The sequence below is a fragment of the Pinus tabuliformis genome, chromosome Q, assembly GCF_031772625.1.
Source record: "Pinus tabuliformis cultivar Carrire ecotype Pingquan chromosome Q, CPIR1, whole genome shotgun sequence".
NCBI classification, from domain to species: Eukaryota; Viridiplantae; Streptophyta; class Pinopsida; order Pinales; family Pinaceae; genus Pinus; species Pinus tabuliformis.
Window position 1 is genome coordinate 1,175,791,118 of NC_142296.1, and position 22,811 is coordinate 1,175,813,928.

At 39.4% G+C, this 22,811-nt stretch overlaps 1 protein-coding gene across 1 annotated transcript in view; it reads left to right on the forward strand.

The window, feature by feature from the left end:
* LOC149223887 (uncharacterized) overlaps positions 1 to 13,340 on the forward strand; it is a 68,073-nt gene extending 54,733 nt beyond the window's left edge. The window contains exons 4-5 of the mRNA XM_089388029.1: positions 12,754 to 12,780; positions 12,924 to 13,340. Of these exons, the coding sequence (XP_089244155.1) occupies positions 12,754 to 12,780; positions 12,924 to 13,340 (444 nt within the window). The remainder of the gene's footprint in view (positions 1 to 12,753; positions 12,781 to 12,923) is intronic.
* Positions 13,341 to 22,811: the final 9,471 nt, after the last annotated feature.

The window sequence follows — 22,811 nt, forward strand, 5'->3', positions numbered from 1 at the left end:
GAGAAACCACGAGCAAAAAAACGAGCCTTATACTTTTCCGTACTTCCATCTACTGCATGCTTTATCTTGTAAAGCCATTTAGAAGTGACAATTGTCTTGTCCTGGGGTCTGGGAACTACTTCTCAAACATCATTCTTCATAATAGACTCATATTCTTTGGTCATAGCATCCTTCCATAGTTGATGCTTGATGACATCTAAGTATGATGAAGGTTCATTTTGTATGATCGTGCTCATGATGGTCAGGTATCCTTGATACCTGTTAGGTTTCTTACTTTGACGGAAGGTTCCTTCGGGTGCAACATGTCCTTTAGCATCATCAAGTAGCCCCCTAAGCCATGAAGGCCTATTCCTAGAAGAGGAAGGCTCAGGTGGATAAATAGGATCCATGGGTTCCTCCACATTAGGCATTGTTACATCATCTACCCATAGAAACTTCAGAAGTCTTTGATCATGGAGCATGGCACAGACAATTTCCAAAATCATAAAGTTCTTCCTTTCCGCCACACCATTATGCTCAGGAGTATGTGGTGTATTAGTCTCCCTCTTAATGCCAGCCTTAGGTATGCCTAAGTGAACCAACTATAATATATTAGAGGTCTTGCTTTGGCTTGAGGGGAATGGTCCCCTTTTGAGCTTTCCTTCGGCACATCTTGGACATACACCTTCTTTTTCTACTCAGAATTCAGGCATCCCTGTTACCAATTATCTTACACTAGGTAGAGCTTTATAATGACAGTGGGAAAACCTCCAATGCCAATGTGTAGACTGAAGAGATGTGTCATAAGACATGACACCTAGTGGACTTCCATCGACCTGATATAATGAATCAATAAGAAACCCAAGAGTAAAGGCATCTTTAACATTATTTTTCCATACACATACCTTGCCATTGCTGAAGGTTACCTTGTAGCCTTTGTCTTCCATTGCTGAGATGGACACCAGGTTCTTTTTGAGGTCAGGTACATATAATACATCCTGTAAGTGGATCGTATTACCTTGATTCAATTTGAGGGAGACATTGCCTACACCTTTCATAGGATATTTCATATTATCTCCACGGACAATTTCCAGGTTAGTTTCTTTCTCTATCAGATTATGGAGAACATCTTTGTAACCAGTGAAGTGCCTTAAGGCACCACTATCAATGAGCCAAATTCCCATTGGAGCAGAGGTAGATAAAGCAACTAGTAGATAATATTCATCCTGCTTATTTTCAATAATCTTGGATTCATACCTGGAATTTCTAGCCTTCTTGAATGGTTGTCCTCTTCCTTGATTTCCAGCATTCCTTTTACCTTTGCTATGGAATTTTCCATTCCTTTGATTGCCATGAGAGGGATTTTGATCATCGTCCCAGTGTGAGTCCTTTCTATCAGGGCACTCCCTTGCATAGTGACCTGCTTTATCGCAAATGTAACATTGTCCTTTTCTTCCTCCCTTATGTCCAGCCTTTCTTTTTGATTTAGTCCCAGAATTATTTCTTTTCTTAGCATGAGAAGAAAAGGCAGCAGGAGGACATTTAGGCATGGACATTTCTTGCTCTTCTACCCTTGTTTCTTCTTGAATGCATCTAGCCATTAATTCCTTAAAACCAGGAATTATATTATTATTTAGAAGAGTATTCCTGAACACGTACCATTCGGATGGTAATCCTCCAAGAGTCGTGAGTGCCATTTCCTAGTCTATCATAGATTTCCTTGGAGGTGTTCAGGTCAGAGATGTAGGCCACCAAATGCTTGTCAATCGAGTCCTAGATGATCTTCTTTGCTTTGACTTCTCCGGTTTTCCATTTGTTCCTGGCAGCAGCGGATGCATTTGATGGAAGCTCAACAATATTGCCTCTCACATGGTCCAATACTCCTTGATCTTCTAGGGTTAGATTGATAGACATCTTCCATTCGTGATAGTCAGCTTTCTCACGGAGCTTGTCCTCGGTAGGAAAGAGCGATGAGGACCCCATAGTTCTTTTTAGGATAGCCTTGCCAATACCATGTTAAGTTATGGTATGTTCTATGCTTAGAGCAATTTACTTTTCTTTCTTTATTATTCATATATTAGCAATCACATGTGCATAAGTAAAGTGCAGATAGAACATTAAACGATCAACAGAAAACAAACCAAGACAAGAGACACAAGATGTGGTGGCTAGCCAGGGAAAAACCCCACAATGTGTGGGGAAACCCTTTGATCAAATCTTCTTTTATCTTCAAAAATTCAGTAGAGAGAAATAGTACAATAAACCTGATTTATACCAGCAGTAGCAAACCCTAGATCAACGACATCAGCATTAGCGGCTTCATCATCAAAACTAGGGCAATCGATATCTCACAAACCGACCATCGGATCGGCTTGATTCCACCACCAAAAATTGTGGCCTTTAGAGGAGGTTCAGATGAACCTACAACATAGTTCAGAAGAGGAGGTTTGATGGTCAAAGTTTGGATCTGCAGTTGCAGCTTTAGGTTTAGGAGCTTCCTTCCACATATGTGAGAGAGAGTCTCTTTTCTATGCAGGAGAGAGAGAGAGAGATGTGATGAGATGAGTGAGTGAAAATGAGGAAAATTCCTCCTATATTTATACATAGCTATTGATGTTTGAATAGATGTGACTGTTGGGCTTTTGAGCCTAGATGAGTTGTAGGTTGGCTTGATAATAATTCCATAATCAAAATAAATTCATATATCCATAAATACTTATCAGAATCGGATGATATTTAGATCAATCCTACACCTATCGATGAGAGGAATCTAATAAAAATATTATCAGCCATGAATAAGATGACCCACATGAAGTTTGGCCGTAGTTGCCAATTTTAACAAGGAAGGAATGCGGCAGTTGTAGATACATCCAAAAGCAAATCAGCAGGATCAACGCAAGAAAGGAAATAATGTCTGAAGATGGGAAACTGTTGCGAATCCCTCAGGATCAAGAGATCCTGAGGGATCGCATTTATCACTTATCTTTGTACCCTTTCCGATTATAAAAGAGATGTTTTGTAAGAAGAAAGGGGGGAGGAATTTCTGTATTATTGTAATTGTAGTTGTATTCACAGACTCTCGCTGTCAAGAAGAACATGAATCTCTTGTAATGTTCATTTAGTTGATGATTAATATATAAGTAAGGTTGTTGTTCCCTCGCATTTCCTGAAGTAACTTAGCAGTGTTTCGCTGGCAGCTAAGGGCCTGGCCACTGGTGGATTCAACTGCTCTTCTTGTGTCATACATTTCCAGTTCTCACAAGTGTGATGGTTTGATAGTATTCTTGCTTTCTGTGATTTTATCATTGCATTGTTTATTATTTTCCAGTATTGACAGAGCCTCTTTATTTTATATAATTTGCAGAACTATCATTGATTCAATTTGCTTTCATTTCAGATCAAGTTCCTTCGATAAATATTCTGCTTTCTGTAATCAATTGTAAAGAGTATTAACTATTGTTGTTGAAACTCTCAGATTGATATTCATTCGCTGTTTAGATTAATTATTGATGATTGGGTTTGGTTGAGATTAGATCAGTTAAAGAGGGATGAGTTATCACTACTGTACTCTCAACTAATGTTGCTATTACTTTGATGAATGTAAGATTTGATTTCAGGATTGAATTTCCTTTAATTGCAATTGGAATTTACTAGATGCATTTCTTTACTCTTGTATTTAAAAGATCTATACTGCAATTTAGAAACATTAATCTCTGAGTTAAATAACCGCCACATACTGTGTACATTCTTGAAATAAGAAGACTTGCCCGGATTGATAATTAATGTGAGGATAAGGAGGAGTTTTAAAAGGCACCTTTTATCACCCAACATTTTGGCATCGTTGCCGGGGAGAGTGTAGCCATTTCTAAGGAGTAATGTACATCTGATGATTGTTGTTGAAGAAGAATTGGGTTTTGAAAATGGAAGGTAAGAACCTATGTAACGAGCAAGTAAAGTGCTTGCTCCTCCGCCCGCTTTTCAGCACAATTACAGAAAACTGAAGTAAGTATTTGTTGCTTGTCTATTGAGAGAGAATTGGGTCTTAAAAATGAAAGGTAATAACCTGCGTACGAAGAACGTAAAATGCTTGCTCCCCCGCCCGCTTTCCAGCAGAATTGTTAAGAACTTAGGGTAGAGGTAAATATTTGAATTATGTGTATGAATGACTAAGAAGAAAAAACCTGAAAATAATCCAATTCCACTACCCAAACCCGACAGATCTAAGGGACCGGTGACCCTTGGATGATCAACTTTCATAGATGACATCTTAAAGAAAGCCGAATCTCAGCCATCAGTAGGTCCTAGAAAAGTTGCTTCCAGACAGCCTACTGTCTCCCTTCAGGCCACAGGCTCACCATCTGTAGCCTTCGCTGAGGTCCACAACAAAATAGAAGGGACTGAGCAGAGTTTTCAAGAAATTGAAAATTCTTGCCCAATTTCTTTACAAGAAGGGAATTCTTGTAATCTTCGTGAAGGAGGAGGAGAAACAGGGGAAATAGAGGAGCCAAGATCCCCTCAGGTAGTAATTCAACAAGGAACACTCAGTATCCCAGATCGAGGGAGTGTTGTTAAGATCATTCAAGAAGAAGCAGGGGAAGCAAAGGAGCCAAGATCCCCTCAGGTAGTAATTCAACAAGGAACATTCAGTATCCCAAACCGAGGGAGTGCTGTTAAGCTTATTCCCACCCCTTCTAATCATCCTAGGAATAACTCTCTAGAGATCTCGGAAGGGTATTAGCACATATTTGATCAAATGGCCAACAACCCACAAACACCTCAAACCTCTACATTGCAGTATCCCATCGTTGACACAACTGTCAATGCACCCATGAAAGCCATCCCTCTCCAAAACATTCCTACCTTTCATGGACTAACATCAGAGGATCCAGACGCATTCCTATTTGAGTTTGATGTATTGTGTCGGGGTTATGATTATACCATCGACCCCCAAAAACTAAAGTTGTTTCCCTCTACATTGAAAGGAGCAGCCTTGCGATGGTTTATGGGATTAGGTGGAGGCACAATAAATGATTGGGAACAAATGAAAACCGCTTTCCTAAAAAAGTATCAGGACTATTGCAGATCTAGGGAATTGAAAGATGAAATATTCCAAATGGTAGCAAGACCCAGTGAAACATTAGAAGAATATGTGGAACGATTTCAATATAACCTCCAGCGATCTCCCTATGCAACTCTGCCTTTACCTGATAATGTGCTAAAAACTACACTGATTAAAGGGATGAAAGAAAAATGGATAGAAACATTAAATATTATGGGTAAAGGTGATATATATCAAGAAGAATATGCTGACATTATTAAATTGTGTATCAGGTCCTCAAGAGGCAATACGAGATTGAAACCAGCAGAACGCGACATGACCACTAGGGACAACAAAATCTCTGGTGGAGGTATAACTTGTGCAGAAATTGGCAACCTGCTAGAGGATTTCAAAACAGATATTTTTGGACCTCTAAAAATGCAATTGGACATTATGCAAGCCAAGAAAAAGCAGGCGGAAGTAGAAAAAAAATTGGTGATATTCTTTCCTAGATGCAAGAAGAAGCATAGTCATAGAAAATGCCTACTGGATATGGTGCAAACCTATGCCATATGTACGAAATATCATGCCACAGGAAGTAGTCTATAAGGAGGCAGAGGAAGAAATAGAACCAGTCTACCTGCTAAATCAATGTCGCCAATGGCAACCATGACAAACAAGTATGTCGACTGATCCATCTTCTTTCTTTCAAACTTTGCAATATAATTCGCAACAATACCCAGGAGCTGTGTGGTAGAACCAACTACCTTTTTCCAATTGGTCACAACAACCATTCCCTATACCACCTTGACCCAAACAATCAAATCAAAATAACAATTGGCCAAATTCCTCTTACTTCCCATCGTTTTGGTAGAATAATGCATATCAATCCCAATGGCCACCCTCCACTTCATAGAACTAGAACTGGCAGTCAAGCTAGCAAAGACCTACAAATCAGCCAGCAGGAACAATCCCCCTACCTCAACCCACACTACCAGCACCCTAGACATTGCAATAGAACCCTCAGACCAACCTACAACTGCAGCTCCCAGCCCAACCCAACCTGAACCCCAACAACAGACCGGTTCAATCTGTGCAAATTATTGAAGGACCAGAGCCAGAAACTGAGCTAAGGGAGTGTAATGAGCTTCAATTAAGATTTGGGTGGATAATAGAATCAGAGGGGGATAAAAATATACAAATTGAAGATCTGTTACTTGTAGAACAAGCACCACAAGTGGAGAACATGGTTAAATAGAAAACTCATGATCAAATGATCACCTCTTCTCCACCATTCCCAGAAAGATTAATCATACCTCACCCAATTGAATATCCCGATTTTGATCTTCTGGGAGAATTGAAAAATTTGTGTATAAAAATACCGCTCCTCCAGGCTATTCAAGACATTCCAATTTATGAAAAAACTATTAAGGAATTGTGTATGAAAAAGCCAAAGAGGAAAATAAAAACAACCCCAACTTTCCATGTAGTCGGTACCTTATCTGATTTACTATCAGGCAGAGAAACACCTGTAAAATATGAGGACCCAGGAAATCCTATAGTCACTGTGCAAATAAATGGATGCTCCTTCCCCAATGCATTAGTCGATTTAGGAGCAGCAATCAATATTCTTACAACCACAACTTGTCAAAAACTTGGCATTACATCCTTGGACCCAACCATGACCTTGTTGGAATTGGCTGACCGATCGGTAGTCAAACCAGAAGGCACATTACATGATGTAATGGTGTCTGTAGACTCTTAGGAATACCCAACAGATTTTCTGATCATTAATCGTAGAAACCGACTCGATGGACATCCCCTAATTCTAGGTAGACCTTGGCTAGCAACCGCAGATGCTTACATAAGCTGTCGAATAGGCAGCATGACTATAGCAAGAGGAAGCAATGTGAAGAATTTAGCCTCATATCCTCCAGCTTAGCCAAGTTTAACAATAATCAAAACCAGAAAACAACCTGTATCATATCTAACTGAAAACATTAGATCACCGCTAACCATAGAAGGTGCTCTCAAATTTAAGGATCAACAGAAGATGACATCATTAACACTTACATTAACCAACTAGATGTCATATCCCATCTAAAATGTCACATGATCGAAGCAGCCCTCGATAACGAAATAGAAGAAGATCCCTTAAAAGATATTAACGATCAATCAATACCAACAACTTCTGTTTATAACAACAAAACCATAGAAATTGAGCCAGGAAAAACTTTGAATATTAACAAAAATCTGACTACTGACCAAGAGCAGAAGCTTGTTCAACTCCTGAGAAAATATAAAGAGGCCTTTGCATGGGATTACCCGGACATGAAAGGGATTGATCCCCAATTATGCATGCACCACATTTATACAGAGAAAGATGCCAGGCCCATTCAACAACCTCAACAGAGGTTAAATCCTCATCTTAAAGATATTGTTAAAGCTGAACTACAAAAATTGTTAGATGTAAACTTCATCTACCCCATATCTGACAACAAATGGGTCTCTCCATTAGTAGTGGTGCCGAAAAAGAATGGAAAGTGGCGTATATGTGTTGACTATAGAGAGCTTAATAAAGCAACCCAAAAAGACCATTTTCCCCTTCCGTTCATTGACCAGGTCTTGGACACATTGGCAGGAAAAAAATTATTTTCTTTCCTAGATGGCTTCAGCAAATACAATCAAATTCAGATTGCCCCTGAAGATCAGGATAAGACTACCTTTACCTGCCCTTGGGGAACATTTTCTTACAGGGTCTTACCTTTTGGGCTGTGCAATGCACCTGCCACATTCCAGAGGGCTATACTCAGCATTTTTTCAGATCTGATAAATGAAGGGCTCGAGGTGTACATGGATGACTTTACACCTTATGGAGATGACTTTAAGCCAGCATTACAAACATTAGAGAAAGTTCTGCAAAGATGCATTGCCACCAGACTCTGTTTAAGCCATGAAAAATGCCACATGATGATGACCGAGGGCCTCATCTTGGGTCACTATATCTCAGCAGCTAGAATCTAGGTAGATCCAGCAAAAATTCAGATAATTCTTTTAATACCTATCCCTTCCACACAAATTGAGGTATGCAGTTTCTTGGGTTTTTTTGACTATTATAGAAGATATATAAAGAATTTTTCTCAGTTTGTTGCATCGTTATATGAATTAATAGGAAATATCGATTTCATCTAGACTAACAAATGTGACATCACTTTTGAAGAATTAAAATGACTTGTATCAACAGCCCGAGTATTACGGGGCCCAAACTGGGATTTGCCATTCCAGATTTCATCTGATGCTTCAGACACAGCCATTGGAGTAGTTCTCGGCTAGGAGGAAGATAAAAAGCCATATGCAATATACTATATCAACAAAAATCTATCTGAATTAAATTATACTGTTACTGAAAAAGAATTTTTGGCTGTAATCTATGCTATCAATAAATTTAGACATTATATAACAGGATACCCTGTGGTTTTGTATACTGATCACTCTGCTATTAAATATCTAGCTAATAAACCTGTTACAAATGGAAGAGTGACAAGATGGTTGATCCTTTTGCAGGAATTCGATATCACTATCAAAGATCGACCAGGAAAAGAAAATCCAGTAGCAGACTTCCTTTCACGAATGCCAAAGACAGACAACTCGAAAACAATAGAAGACCAGTTCCTTGATGAACACTTATTCGTTGTCACCGTTAAAACACCATGGTATGCGGATGTCACAAACTACCTAGTAGTGGGAAAATTACCGAAGCACCTGATGCCTAATGAAAGAAAACAAATAGTACAGTGTAGCACTCGGTTCTCCTGGATCGGAGGATATTTATTTCATACAGGGGCCGATATGCACATTCGAAGATGTGTCAGGGAAGATGAAGTCTTTGACATCCTAAAAGCTTGCCACGATGGGCCTTGTGGTGGTCATTTTGCAGACCGCAGGACTAGTCACAAAGTCTTGCAAATGGGCTATTATTGGCCCACCATTTTTAAAGATGCCAAGAAGTTCGTCCAGGCATGTGACAGTTGCCAAAGAATGGGACGCCCTGGACAGTATGATGAGATGCCCCTGCATCCGCAATTGGTCATTGAACCTTTTGAACGATGGACGTTAGACTTCATTGGTCCAATAAACCCATCATCTAATCAAAAGACATACATATTCATCGCAACAGAATATGTGACTAAATGGGTGGAGGCAGAATCACTACCAAGGGCAACAGAGGACTTGGTAATACACTTTCATTTCCAACTATTCGTGTGATATGGCTTGCCTAAAGAGGTAATTACAGATGGAGGGCCACAATTCATAGGCCATAAGATCGCTGCAACATTAAAGAATCATCATATCATGCACAAAATCACGACTCCATACCACCCGCAGGAAAATGGCCAGGTAGAAAGCACAAATAAAGTGATCGAGGAAATACTCACAAAGACAGTTGCATCACATAAATGTGACTGGGCTAACCAATTGCTAGAATCCCTATGGGCATACCACACGACACAGAGAAATACCATGAGATATTCCCCATATCAACTAGTGTTTGGCAAAGAACCTATCTTCCCAATTGAATTTGAAATCCAGACATTGAGGATAGCTCAGGAGGTAGGCTTGGACTTAAACGAAGCACAGATTAATAGGCTACATCAAATCAATGAATTGGATGAAATCCGGCTATCAGCTCTTCAGCACATTGCACTTATCCAAAAACAAAGAGAGAAATGGTATGATGTCCTTATCAAAAAGAAGATCTTCCATGAAGGAGATTGGGCACTCCTGTATGATTCTAGGTTCCAGGATTTCCCAGGAAAACTCCAGACCAGATGGTTAGGACCTTATGAGATACAAAAGGTGCATGATAATGGCACCCTCACATTAGCCACCATTGATGGGTCTAGCTACTCTTTTAAAGCGAATGGACATCAAGTATGACTCTATCACAAACCGCTTACCACGGAGTCCTTTTGCCAACAATTATGAGAAGATTCCACCATACAAATTCTTGCTGAGGAGGGCAACCCATCCTCAGCATCGACCTAGTGAATAATTCATTTGTTTTTGAAATTTGTACATAAATTTTTCTTTCTATTTTGATTGAATTTGCTTGTATAAATTGTATATAAGTTCTCTTTTTTCAATTTTTCCTTTGTTGTTCACTCTAAGGAACAGTTGTTGTTCCCTTTAAGGAATAGTTGCTATCCCTTCTAAAGAACAACAATGTTTGTATGGATTTTCTTCTTGCTGTTCCCTCTAAGGAACAACTGTTGTTCCCTCCAAAGAACAGCTGCCATTCCCTCTAAGGAACAACAATTTTGTGTACAGATTTTCGTGTTGTTCCCTTTAAGGAATAGTTGTTGTTCCCTCTAGGGAACAGCTACCGTTCCCTCTAAGGAACATCAATTCCCTGTATATTTGTTTTCATGCAGTTCCCTTTAAGGAACAATTGTTGTTCCCTCTAAGGAACAACTACCGTTCCCTCTAAGGAACAACAGTTCCTGTGTATTTTCTTTTTGTTATTCCTTTTAAGGAATAGTGGTTGTTCCCTCTAAGGAACAACTGCCGTTCCCCCTAAGGAACAAAAATTTTGTGTGTATTTGCTTTTTTCTGTTCCCTTTAAGGAACAGTTGCTGTTCCCTCTAAGGAACAGCTGTCGTTCCCTCTAAGGAACAATAGTTTCATGTGTATTTGCTTTTTGTTGTTCCCTTTAAGGAACAGTTGTTGTTCCCTCTAAGGAACAACTGTCGTTCCCTCTAAGGAACAACACTTTCATGTGTATTTGCTTTTTGTTGTTCCCTTTAAGGAACAATTGTTGTTCCCTCTAAGGAACAACAGTTTTGTTTGGATTTGTTTTCTCGTTGTTCCCTTTAAGGAATACTTGTTGTTCCCTCAAAGGAACAACTAGAATTCCCTCTAAGGAATAGCTGTTGTTCCCTCTAAGGAACAACAATTTCATTTGTATCTATTTTTCCGTTGTTCCATCTAAGGAATAGTTGCCGTTCCCTTTAAGGAACAACTACTTTTCCCTCCAAGGAACAGCTACTATTCCCTCTAAGGAACAACAATTTCGCGTCCAATTATTTTTATTTCTTTTCGCCGTTCCTTATAAGGAACAAATGCTGTTTCCTCTAAGGAACTACTACTGTTCCCTTTAAGGAACAACTGTTGTTCCCTCTAAGGAACAATAGTTTCGGTGTGCAATTTTTCTTCTTGTTGTTCCTCCTGAGGAACAACTGTTGTTCCCTATAAGGAACAACACCATCATGTATATATCCTTTTGCTGTTCCCGACATGGAACATCACCATCTGTGTGTATTTTTCATTCGCTATTTCTTACAGGGAACAGCTGTTGTTCCCTTTAAGGAACAACACCTTTTTCTGTGTCTTTTCTTGCTGTTCCCTACAAGGAACAACACTCTTTGTGTGAGGTTTTCTTTAGGAAATAAGCACTTTGTGAATATTATTTCACTCCTTATGATCCTCTATAGGGCAGGTACACAAATAGATATAGAAGGATACAAAATTTGAAGTTGACTGGAACAGGCAAATCAAATATTATCATCTTTAATGAGATTGCTTTGTATTAATCAAAGAAGGAAGGACACAACTATCTATATCACTTCACTGTCCTTATTTTCACTATAAATCGAATTGATTGATTATTTATACCATGCTGGTTCTTCTCTAATCCCTATAATGCTCTCTGTTCTTTATCATCAAATAAGGTTAAGGGCATACTTTTTTTCTATTGAGATGTTCAGACTTATTCCACCATCCCTACTCGTAAGGAGTGTTGAGCCACTCTCTATATGTAAATAGGAAGTGCTATTCTTAAAATATATATATATATATATATATATATATATATATATATATATATATATATATATATATATATATATATCTGTTTACTAACAATTCTATGATTTTTCAGATGGAGGATAGGGGGTCTCATCATGAGCCAGCCTACCATGATCATAAGGAATCAACGAAGTGGCATTCCTACTATGGCCACCACACTAGGGATATGATCCAATGGATGCATCAGAAAAATAAAGTCCTTGGAACAGGAGGTCTCATCACGAGCCAGCCTACCCACTTTTCGCTCGTTCGAGTGAATGGTAATGTATTCATTTGGTTACCAAGCCAGTACATTGGTCTCCACTCTGACATCATAATGCACTTTCCTAATTATACATAGAGGATCATGGTTCCAAAAAGGTGAAAAAGAAACTCTGTCGAGGTTATAAACATCTACCCGGCAACAAAAGCACTCCTGATGGTATTGGAGTCTTATTTTTAACATCAATAGTTATTATAACTCCCTTTTCTTATTTTTTTACCTTTACTACAGAGAGATTATGTTCCCAATCTATTTTTGAACCTTTATGCATGAGATATCTTTTAAAAATCAATCATAGTAGTTTAAGTGGAATGATGACAAAAAAGTATCTTTCCTGCACCCGATGTCCTTTTTCCTTTTTGAATTATCTCACGGCATCTCCACACTTATTGATAATCTTTGTTATATGCATTGATTTCAGCACTCTGATATATTTTGCGATCTTATCATTAATATGTATACCTTGCCACTTTATCACCCTCGTACTTCGCTTCCAGCACGTCATTCCTTCACTCATTCGGTCGAAGGCGACCTATCATTTTGAAGGGGGGAGAGGAGCAACCTCTAGTGTATTTATGTATGCGTGTCAGTCCTTTATTCGATTGTGCAGGGCAATACAACATTCCATAATTACAGAGTAAGTGGTACAATAGCAAGTTCTAGTTAACAGTATTCATGCTTGTAAAGTATCATCCGAAAATAACCATTATAACAACTTGTTGTTCCATAGCTCGGCTCTGTCTATTGCTGTGATATCTCTGCTATACTAACTGTTTGTAGAATCCAGGCAGTATGGGAGGAAGAACAGTGCGTAGGGAACCACTAATACTGGTTGTTTCTGATGCAGCTAGAGAAATTCTCACTAGAGCCAGGTGGATAACATATTTCACATGGTTTCAGCAACCCAACGAAGCAATTGCTATTGAATTCCTACAAAATTTACAGAACAGGAAATCTATGATAAGAGGAAGGCAAATCACAGTAACAGATGTGGTGATAGCTGAAGTGTCTAGATTACCAGCAGAAGGACCCATATGGGCTAATAAAAGATTAAAATTGCAGGATGCTATTGCAGTTTTCAAGGACGAGGGACAGGACCTGATCGTCAAAGGCAAAGGAGTTCGACCGTCATCCCTTGGAGAACCATGGGCAGAACTAGCCAGAGTCGTCCAGAACTACATCACATGTGACGAGTGAAAAGATGTGGTAAGGCCGCGTCAACTTAAACTCCTAGTTGTTCTAAAACAAAAATGTTCTGTGAATTTGCCTGCGTATTTGAATTTTCTGTTGCATGACACTGCTCGAAGCATAAAAAAATCCTGGCATGTAGAAATAGTCGTGAGCCACCACTGCTTGATTAGGCTGATAGTGAGTTACAACCTCGCCCAGCAGCAATCAAGTTGGGAAGAATTAGTATTTGCCATTGAAGGGGGCCTAGCTCTGCCTGCGCCTAACCCTATTCCGAAAAGGAAAAGGACTACCCTTACAGCAACCACTCCTCAAAAGTGCAGACATTCTGCTAGGGTGAGGACAAACCTAGAAGTAGCTGAAAACCCCCAGGGCAGTATCAGCCAGCCCATAGAATTGTCTAGCCCGGGAAGTGAACAAAAATTACAGATAGAAGGCCAGGAGAACCCTGAGTCGGACCATGAGGAAGAATCAAGGCATTCTGAAGAAGAAGAAAGAGATGAATTAGAAATCCCCTCAACATCAAGCCCCCCAGGTGATTTACTGCATGATATCGAATTGGCCCAGATTTTGGCCAATATGAATGACTTCATACAACCTGAAAGCTCACTCAATTTGAACATTGGAGCAACCCAATCTGTAGAAAACTCTGGCCACGTAAGCTGTGAAGTTGAAATAAAGACAGAGACCACTCAAGAAGAGGTAAACCAACTTGTGATATGCCTCCAGAAGAACCCAGTCAGGAAGGCCTAAATAAAGAAAATGTAGGCCAAACAGGAGAAATAGAAACAAATCAGGGAGAGGACACAGTCTTTGTGGAACAAAACCAAGATGAGAAACCAAGCTCGTTAGGAGCACAGACCATTAGCAAAACAATTGTTCCTCCTAGAAAGCAGAGAGATGAAATTAAAAAGCTTAGGAAGGAACAACAAAGGCTGCAGAAGTTAGTAAAAAGGCTCAGGCAAAAAATAAGAAAGTTAGTAGCAGGGAAGGTTCCAAACAAAACCCCAGAAATAATAAATGTAGCCATCCAAACTGAATTGCAGGAAACAAAAGCTACGGGGACTCAAACTGAGCCCATACTCACTGAACTTGTTAGGGAACAACATGCAATTTTTGCAGAAACAGCTACCCAAACAGAGGTTATACTTTCTCATGACTTAGCCATTTAGACAGAGATGGCACCCTCCTACAACACATCTACCTAGATAGAGGTTTGGGCCTCCTACAGCAAAGAAACACAGACAATCAACATCCATTCTCATAGCAGGAGTACACAGACAAATACCCAAGCCAAATATATCATGACGAGCAACGACCTCAGTATAGTGAATCTTCAAGCAGATTTAGCCCAGGCTCAGCTTACCATAGAATGGCTTGAGCTGGAAACTGTCTCCCAACAAAAATATCAGGAATTACAGAAGCAACTTCGGGACATGAATACATCAGAAAGTGAGACCTTTGATAAATACTGAAAGGCAGAGGAAAGAACTGAGAAAATGAAGCTCAGATTAGAGAAGGTCATGAGTCAAATGGATACTATTTGCTCACTGTACACTGATGTCTTGGCATGTAGATCCCCAGCCAACAAGTATGCCTTATTTTTGCTAGAAAGATACTCACAGCTGAAAATCAAAGCTGTTAAGACTGGAAAACCTATAGAAATGAAAAAAATTGAGGATTTATAAACTGTTGAAAACATCATGGGGTAAAAGTTCAGAGATTGCTGTGTGAATTTTACTTACATAATTTTGTATTAGAGGAAGAAATTGAAAAGAACCCCAGTCCTTTTGTGGGGGATGTGCAATTCCAGGCTTTCATTTCATTCGCTGTTAATCAACTAAAATGGTTCAAGGCTCATAACACGTTCCAGAGGCAGGAAAATGGACTGGACCTTTGGGTCAGAGGTGAACCAAAACACCTATTACAAATGCTGGCCAATCACAAAAGTTTGATGAAAAGGGAAGGAGTAATCAAAATCTTGGGGCCCATTCAGAAAGAGATTGTCCAAAAGGGAGTGGAATACTTCCTCTCCATTCAGGAAAGCTCCTTGGCTGCAACCAAGTTCAGGTGGACAGTTTCTAATAGCAATGTACAGAATAGAGAACCATTCAATTATAAAAATTTTAAATTGGCTGCAGAACGCTTTGTCACTTATAGCAATCTCATCTTAAGAGAAGGTCCTTATTGGCTGGGTTGTTGGTTTCGCAACCCTATTATTTGGTATCCTGCTGAGGGGTACAAGGCTATATGTGAACTGCTTGAAGCACAGACAGGGCACATCTTTGAGCACTTGGCCAAGAACCATGGTTTCAGACCGCTTTACGCCATTCCTTCTCCAGCTTATTCCTTGACTGCTCTGCATACGAGCTACATGGTTTTCATGAGGACATGAAAAGCGGTAAGCAGGGGAGTATGTTGGGTCATGGAAAAGGTATGCAATTACTATTAAACTCATCATCCTTTTCTTTTATTATTATCCATTCTATATCTCAATGCACTAATCTATTAAGGAATTACGGTAAGAAATACAAAAATTATCTGCAGTTATGCTTTGGATAATTATTACCTTCCTTTCTGTAGGAAAACAACAAAAGGGACAAATGTTGTTCCCTGTGAAGAAATAGCAAACATCGACAAGCTAAGGAAGGAACGCGGCGGTTGCAGATATGTCCAAAAGCAAATTAGCAGGATCAGCGCAAGAAAGGAAATAATGTCTAAAGATGGAAAATTGTTGCGAATCCCTCAGGATCGAGAGATCTTGAGGGATCGCATTTATCACTTATCTTTGTACCCTTTTCGATTATAAAAGAGATGTTTTGTAAGAAGAAAGGGGGGAGGAATTTCTATATTATTGTAATTGTAGTTGTATTCACAGACTCTTGCTGTTGAGAAGAACACGAATCTCTTGTAACGTTCATTTAGTTGATGATTAATATATAAGTAGGGTTGCTGTTCCTTTGCATTTGCTGAAGTAACTTAGCAGTGTTTTGCTGGCGGCCAAGGGCCCAGCCACTGGTGGATTCAACTGCTCTTCTTGTGTCATACATTTCCAGTTCTCACAAGTGTGATGGTTTGATAGTATTCTTGCTTTTTGTGATTTTATCGTTACACTGTTTATTATTTTACAATATTGACAGAACCTCTTTATTTTATATAATTTGTAGAATTGTCATTGATTCAGTTTTCTTTCATTTCAGATCAAGTTCCTTCGATAAATATTCTGCTTTCTGTAATCAACTATAAAGAGTATTAACTATTGTTGTTGAAACTCTCAAATTGACATTCATTCACTGTTTAGATTAATTATTGAGGATTGGGTTTGGTTGAGATTAGATCAGTTAAAGAGAGATGAGTTATCACTACTATACTCTCAACTGATGTTTTTGTTACTTTGATGAATGTAAGATTTTATTTCAGGATTGAGTTTCCTTTAATTGCAATTGGAATTTACTAGATGCATTTGTTTACTCTTGTATTTAACAAATCTATACTGCAATTTAGAAACATTACTCTCTGAGTTGAATAGCCGCTACATACTATGTACACTCTTGAAATAAGAAGACTTGCCCAGATTGATAATTAATGTGAGGATAAGGAGGAGTTTTAAAAGGCACATTTTATCACCCAAAAAACCAACACAAATCCTCCACTTCCCATTTATCTTTGGAACCAACACCAAAGGAGAGACCCACTCACTATCCAAGATAGGGTAAATGAATCCTGCATCTAGTAGCTTTTGTAGTTCTTCTTTGACTATATCCTTGAGAGCTGGATTCATTCTCCTTTGGGGTTGTCGGACTGGTTTGCAACCTTCTTTGATATAAATGTGGTGAGTACACACCGAGGGGTGCACTCCCTTCATTTCCTTGTAACTCCAAGCAAAGGCATCCAGATGTTCCTTTAGCATGTTGCACAACTTTTCTTCTTGGTGTACAAAAAGAGATGGGTTGATTTTCAAAGTTCTCTCAGGGCTGAATTCTATGGTTTTGACATGGGTAGGGTTTGAATCAGCTAAGCATAGATCAATATGATGGTTGTTCTAGGTTTCCTTTACTACTTCCTCTAAGGACAAGGTGTTGGGAGTTGGACTTTGGAGTATGTGTTCAATCAAATCATCTTCATCCAGTTGTCCTCCTCCCATGGTTGTTTCTAAGGTATAGAGTTGGGCTGAGTAGACTTCATATTCTTCCTCCTCTTCTAGCCATAAAGGTAAGTCATGTTCTAGAGATGGCTGAGCAAGAGGGTACATGACTAACTGCTTAGACATATGCCCATTTTTTATAGTCATATTTCCAGCCCTGCAGCTGATGTAGGCATCGACAGTGGCTAACCAGGGCCTCCCAAGGATGAGAGGATAACCAGTAAGCTTAGCCTTAGGCTGGAGAACTAGGAAGTCTGCAGGGTACTCCCAAGAGTCAATGGAGACCATCACATCCTCCACAATCCCTTCAAGGGTCACTGTGGAATGGTTTGCAAGTTGCAAGACTGTTGTGGTCTTTCTCAATGAACCTTAGAGATTGAGTTTGAGCATGGTGTCCTTAGTCATTACATTAATGGCAGCCCCAAGATCAATCAAATTGTGTGGGACAATGGTGCCATTGATGTGCACATCTACTACAGGGCTTCCAGGGTCCAAATACTTCGGGAAAATTACCTGCCCTAGAATTAAGTCGGACAACTGTCCAATGACATTAATGGTAGGGGTGTCTCTTTTTTGCCTCCGTGGATGTTCGCAACACTTCCCCTTGATCAACTTGTTGTAAATAGGTATATCCTTTATGGTTTAGAGAAGTGGAATTTTGACACATATATTTTTAGATTCTCCCAGAAGTTCATTCTCTTCTGGATAGGCTCGATTGGTTGAGTTAATCTCTCAGGAAAGGGTGGTGGATTTATTTTGGGCATGCTTTCCTCTCTTTCCTCCTCACTCTCCCTAGGTGGAGGTGGAGGTTGGTTGTCCAGGACTACCCCTACCCTTTTTCCTAGATGTTGTAGAATGGTTCCTAAAGGCAATCTTGATATCTTCACAGGATAGTTGGTAGATGTCCCCTCCTTCTAGGAGGTTGAGGGTATCCAAAAGATCTTCCCTTACCCCTCTGAGAAGGACTAGCTTCAGTGACTCAGGATCAAGTGTGCACCTGGCCCTTTTGTAGCTAAGCTGGAATCTTTCTTCATAATCCTCTAGGGATTCATCATGCCCTAAGGTCATCCTAAAAATTTCCTCTTTAGTGTCTTTGGACATATAGTAGTCTTGATACTTGTTGTTGAAGGCTTGTTGCATCTGAGCCCAGGTTGTGATGCTATCCCCAGGTAAACCCATGAACCAGTGCAAAGCTGCATCCTTGAGAGTGGATGGTAATAGTTTCAACTTTTGCTCATCATTGGTGTAATCATAAGTTCTGCATATGACAACAAACTCAAACAAGAAAGTGTCTGGATCTTCTGAGGTTAGGCCATGGAAATGAGGAAGAGAAGAGGGGCTTATGTTTTTCATCTTGGTATCCCCATTAGTTTCTCTAATGGGAAAGGCACCCTCAATTCTTTCTCTATCTCCTCTGTCATTTTTATTTTCAGCCATTACGTCAGTTGGAATGGGTTCTCCTTCTTTTTATCTCCCTATAGACTCTTCAAATATCTTGGGTTGTTCACCTAAGGGGTCTTCCAATTCATAGCCACTGAAGAAAAGGGAAGATTGGCTATTTGAAGCGATGGGGGTATTTGGTAGAAATTTTCCTAAGTTATCCCTATTTCTACGAGGCATGAAAGAAGTGTTTTTGTTTTGTTTTTTTTTCAAGGTTTGAGAATAATTGTAGAATTGAAATCACAAATTGAATGGAAACTAACTGACTGAATGAAAACTAATTGCTTGAATGAAATCTCACTTGCAGAATGGAAAATAAAGCAAACTAAATTACTTTTGCAGAAATGAAGCTAATAGTAGAATGTCAGAGATAAGAAATGGAAGAAAGAAAGAAGAAATCACATATTACTTAGACACCTCCCCGGTAATAGTACCAAAAAGTGATGAGCACCATTATTGCAGCAATAATGCTATAACTCCTAGGGCTACCAACTTTACTTTATCAACCTGGGGTTCGTACAAACTTGGAGGTGATAGTGCATTATACACAAGTAAATGTGATGGGTCCACTCTTTGTCACTGCTAAGCTAGCGATAGACCATAGAGGATTTTCAAACTAGGCTCCTATTGATTCAGAAGAAGCTTGATTTCCAATGAGGAAAAAGAGAAATATACACTAAAAGAAATCTTGTCTACTACAATAAGGGAAAATAATGAAATCAAATGCTTAAACACACCATTCATCTAATCTAACTGCTAAGAGACTTTACTTCAAGAGGATGCTAAATTATCATATGTGCAATCCTACTGTCCTAGGCATGCAATTTGAAACACCAAACATTCTACTGCTATGCATGTAAATGAAAAAAATAACTCTTTTTTCCTTTTTGTATTTTTTGTGTGAAAGTGTGGAAGCTAACTTCTTTTGGTGATGTGCCAGGTGGATTAGGGATGATAGTGGATGGTCAGATGATTTGGGAGGCAAGTAGGGGTCGTCTTCTGGCTTCCTAGGGGCTTTTTCCACAATTCGGCTTCAAAACAGGCGACTACAAGATGTCCTAATTCGTCCTCCAAGATGTCCTAATTCGTCCTACAAGATGTCCTAATGCTCCTACAGGATCCCTTGTATTCCTACAGGATACAACCGAGAGAAAGAGGAGGGATTTGGAAGGTGATGTAAGTATTAAGGAAGGTGAATGGTGGGTGAAATGAAGCAAAGGAGTGCCTAGGACTCCTTCAAAACTCAAAAACAGAGTTGTGAAATGGTTGGATTTGCTCAACAAACTTGGAGAAGTATTCTTGTGGAATGATGAATTTAGTGAGGGATTTAGTGAAGAAAAGTGATAACCATGGATGGATGAGGTTCGGATGGGGTTGCTGATCATGAAATTTCTCTGTACTCCTGAAACTCCTGCACTGCATCAATCATTGGCATTTATCCATAAATCATGTAAATAAGAAGGATTTCAATTAAGGAAAACAAAATTTCATGAGCTAGCTGCCTATTTCATGCATGGGAAAACTTGCAGGGTAATATGAAACCTTAATGAAATCTAATGTAAGACTGAAGATAGAAGAAATGAAAATTAAATCCTATTCTTGAAAACTAGTGAAATGTGGACCTAAGTAATAGAAAACCCTAAATTCCATGAGAAATCAGAATTCTGTCTTTTTCGGGCTGTATAGGAGTTCTTTCCTCAAACCATGGTCCCTGAAGGGAGGATTGAGGCCAAATCCACCTACTAATATCTTTTTGATATTCCTTTATATTCCTAATCTAATGTTGAAGCAATGCACAAATGGAAGCAAACTAATCAAATCCACCACTGCTTGTAATGAAAAAATGTTAAAGACAATTCAACCATTAATCTATGAAATCAACTAAGCATACAAATACAAGAAGAGAAGCCTTTGCTACTAGCGTTGGGCCCTAACCCAAGAGCTTCAGCGTTCTGAGTCAACTCAGTGATGCATCAAGGAAATGCTCATTCTCATTATCAAATCAGAAAATTACATAACAATGTCTTCCACAAGTCTTGAACTCGAAAAATGCCTAGTGTTTTTACATCAAAAATTCGAATCCTAATGATGAGCCCCAATTTTTGGTACAATTTGGGCTCATTTTGGCCTATTTTACTTGCTCAACCATTCATTTTTTACTGCTTATGCATTCATTTCTTAGTATATTCATGTGTTTGTAGGAAGAAGGGTAGACATTATATTTGTGTGGCTAATACATGGTGATTTCAGGTTTTTGGCATTAAAGAGAGCAAAAGACCACGTAAATGGAGACAAGGAGACAACAAGGAGGACATTGCAGGTTTATAGGGAGGTTGTCTACGGCCTTAAATGACTTCCCTCGTAATTATCACCTCAACTCCGAGCTCCAACAGCTCTCCCCACCGAGCTCAAAGGCAGCCAACACGTTCTACAGGATCAGCAGTTTTACAGCAGTTTGACTTCAGTTGGACAGCCAAGCCCCACGAATGAAGGAAGCCAGCCTAATCATCATTTTGTGTAAATATGCAGGCCGTAGCCTATGTTAGGAGCTTTTTGAACCTTGGGATTACATTTGTAATTGCTGTGCACGAGTTGCAAGCTTGGTGTTAGTTTTTGTGTAAGCCAGTTTTGGCATGACATTAGATTTTTGATATGAATAAAGGCAACCAGATTTGGATCTAGTTATGAGCTTTTAAGGGAGCTATAGCTCTCAGGTTAGGGCCCAACCTGAGAGCAATAGATCTCCTCTATTTTGTAATGTTAATTACTTTTCGTTCCGGCACTTTACTTCCTTGCTTTACCATGCAATTCGAAATTACAGTTTGCTAAGTTAGTTTTTATGAGATTGAGTGAGTTTAGCTTATGGTTAAATTGCTTTTAGTTGTCTAGTTAGACTAGCAGGTTGATAATACATTGGAGCTCCAAGAAAAAGGTTGAGAGAGCCTCCACTGCCATCTCTGTTTGGAGATTGGAGTGCAGTCTACACCAACCACCAAAAAACGCAGTTCTTTACTTTATGCATGCTGCAACACAGTCACGTTTATGATAGATTTTTCCATGCACTTCACACTTGCACCATACACCTTCATCACAGCTTCATGCACATTTCTTTTCACGATTTATATTGCTGTTCATTGAGTTCACATCACAGGTAGCATAGGTTAATGAATTTTCGTCTTGGTGACAGTCATAAGCCATTTGTTTTATTTACACTGCTCTTCATCATTCCATTACCTTCTTCTTCATCTTGATCACGCATAGAACCACATCCTTGACCTCTGCTCCGCTCATCTACCTTCCAACACATCCATTTCCTCACTAAATTCATTCTCTAGACCTTTCGTTGTTGTAGCCTTCCATCCATCAACCAACTGCATACACTCGTTCTCCACCCTACTTCTCCACTCCTGAGCCATCACCAGCTGTATCTTCACCCTACCTATCTCCCCCTACCAATCCATCACTTCACCATCACCTCAAACACTCACGGTAGGACATCCTATAGCAATTTGTAGACTTCCTGTAGAAACCCCTGAGTTTCCTGTAGGATCCCCTGCAGACATCCTGTAGGAGGCCACTCACACGGTTGCTTAGCCTCTGAGCGTGAGGAACCTCTATGGACGGATGCTAAGGATCCCTGGGGACCTCTCCTAGCCTCCCCAACCTTTCCCAAGCTTTCCTTCCTTCTGCACCACCTCTGCACAACCAAACCCTAATAAGAACAAAATCACCATCACTCCATCCACTTAAAGAAAAAATACAAAAACATGTCTTTTCAGATGCAAGTAGCTTAGATTCATGCATTTCCACTTACTAGAAGTAATGGCATCATTGGTAGAAGTTTCATTCACGTTCTTTGCATCATAGAGGTTAGACTAGTCAAATTAGGGTTTCCT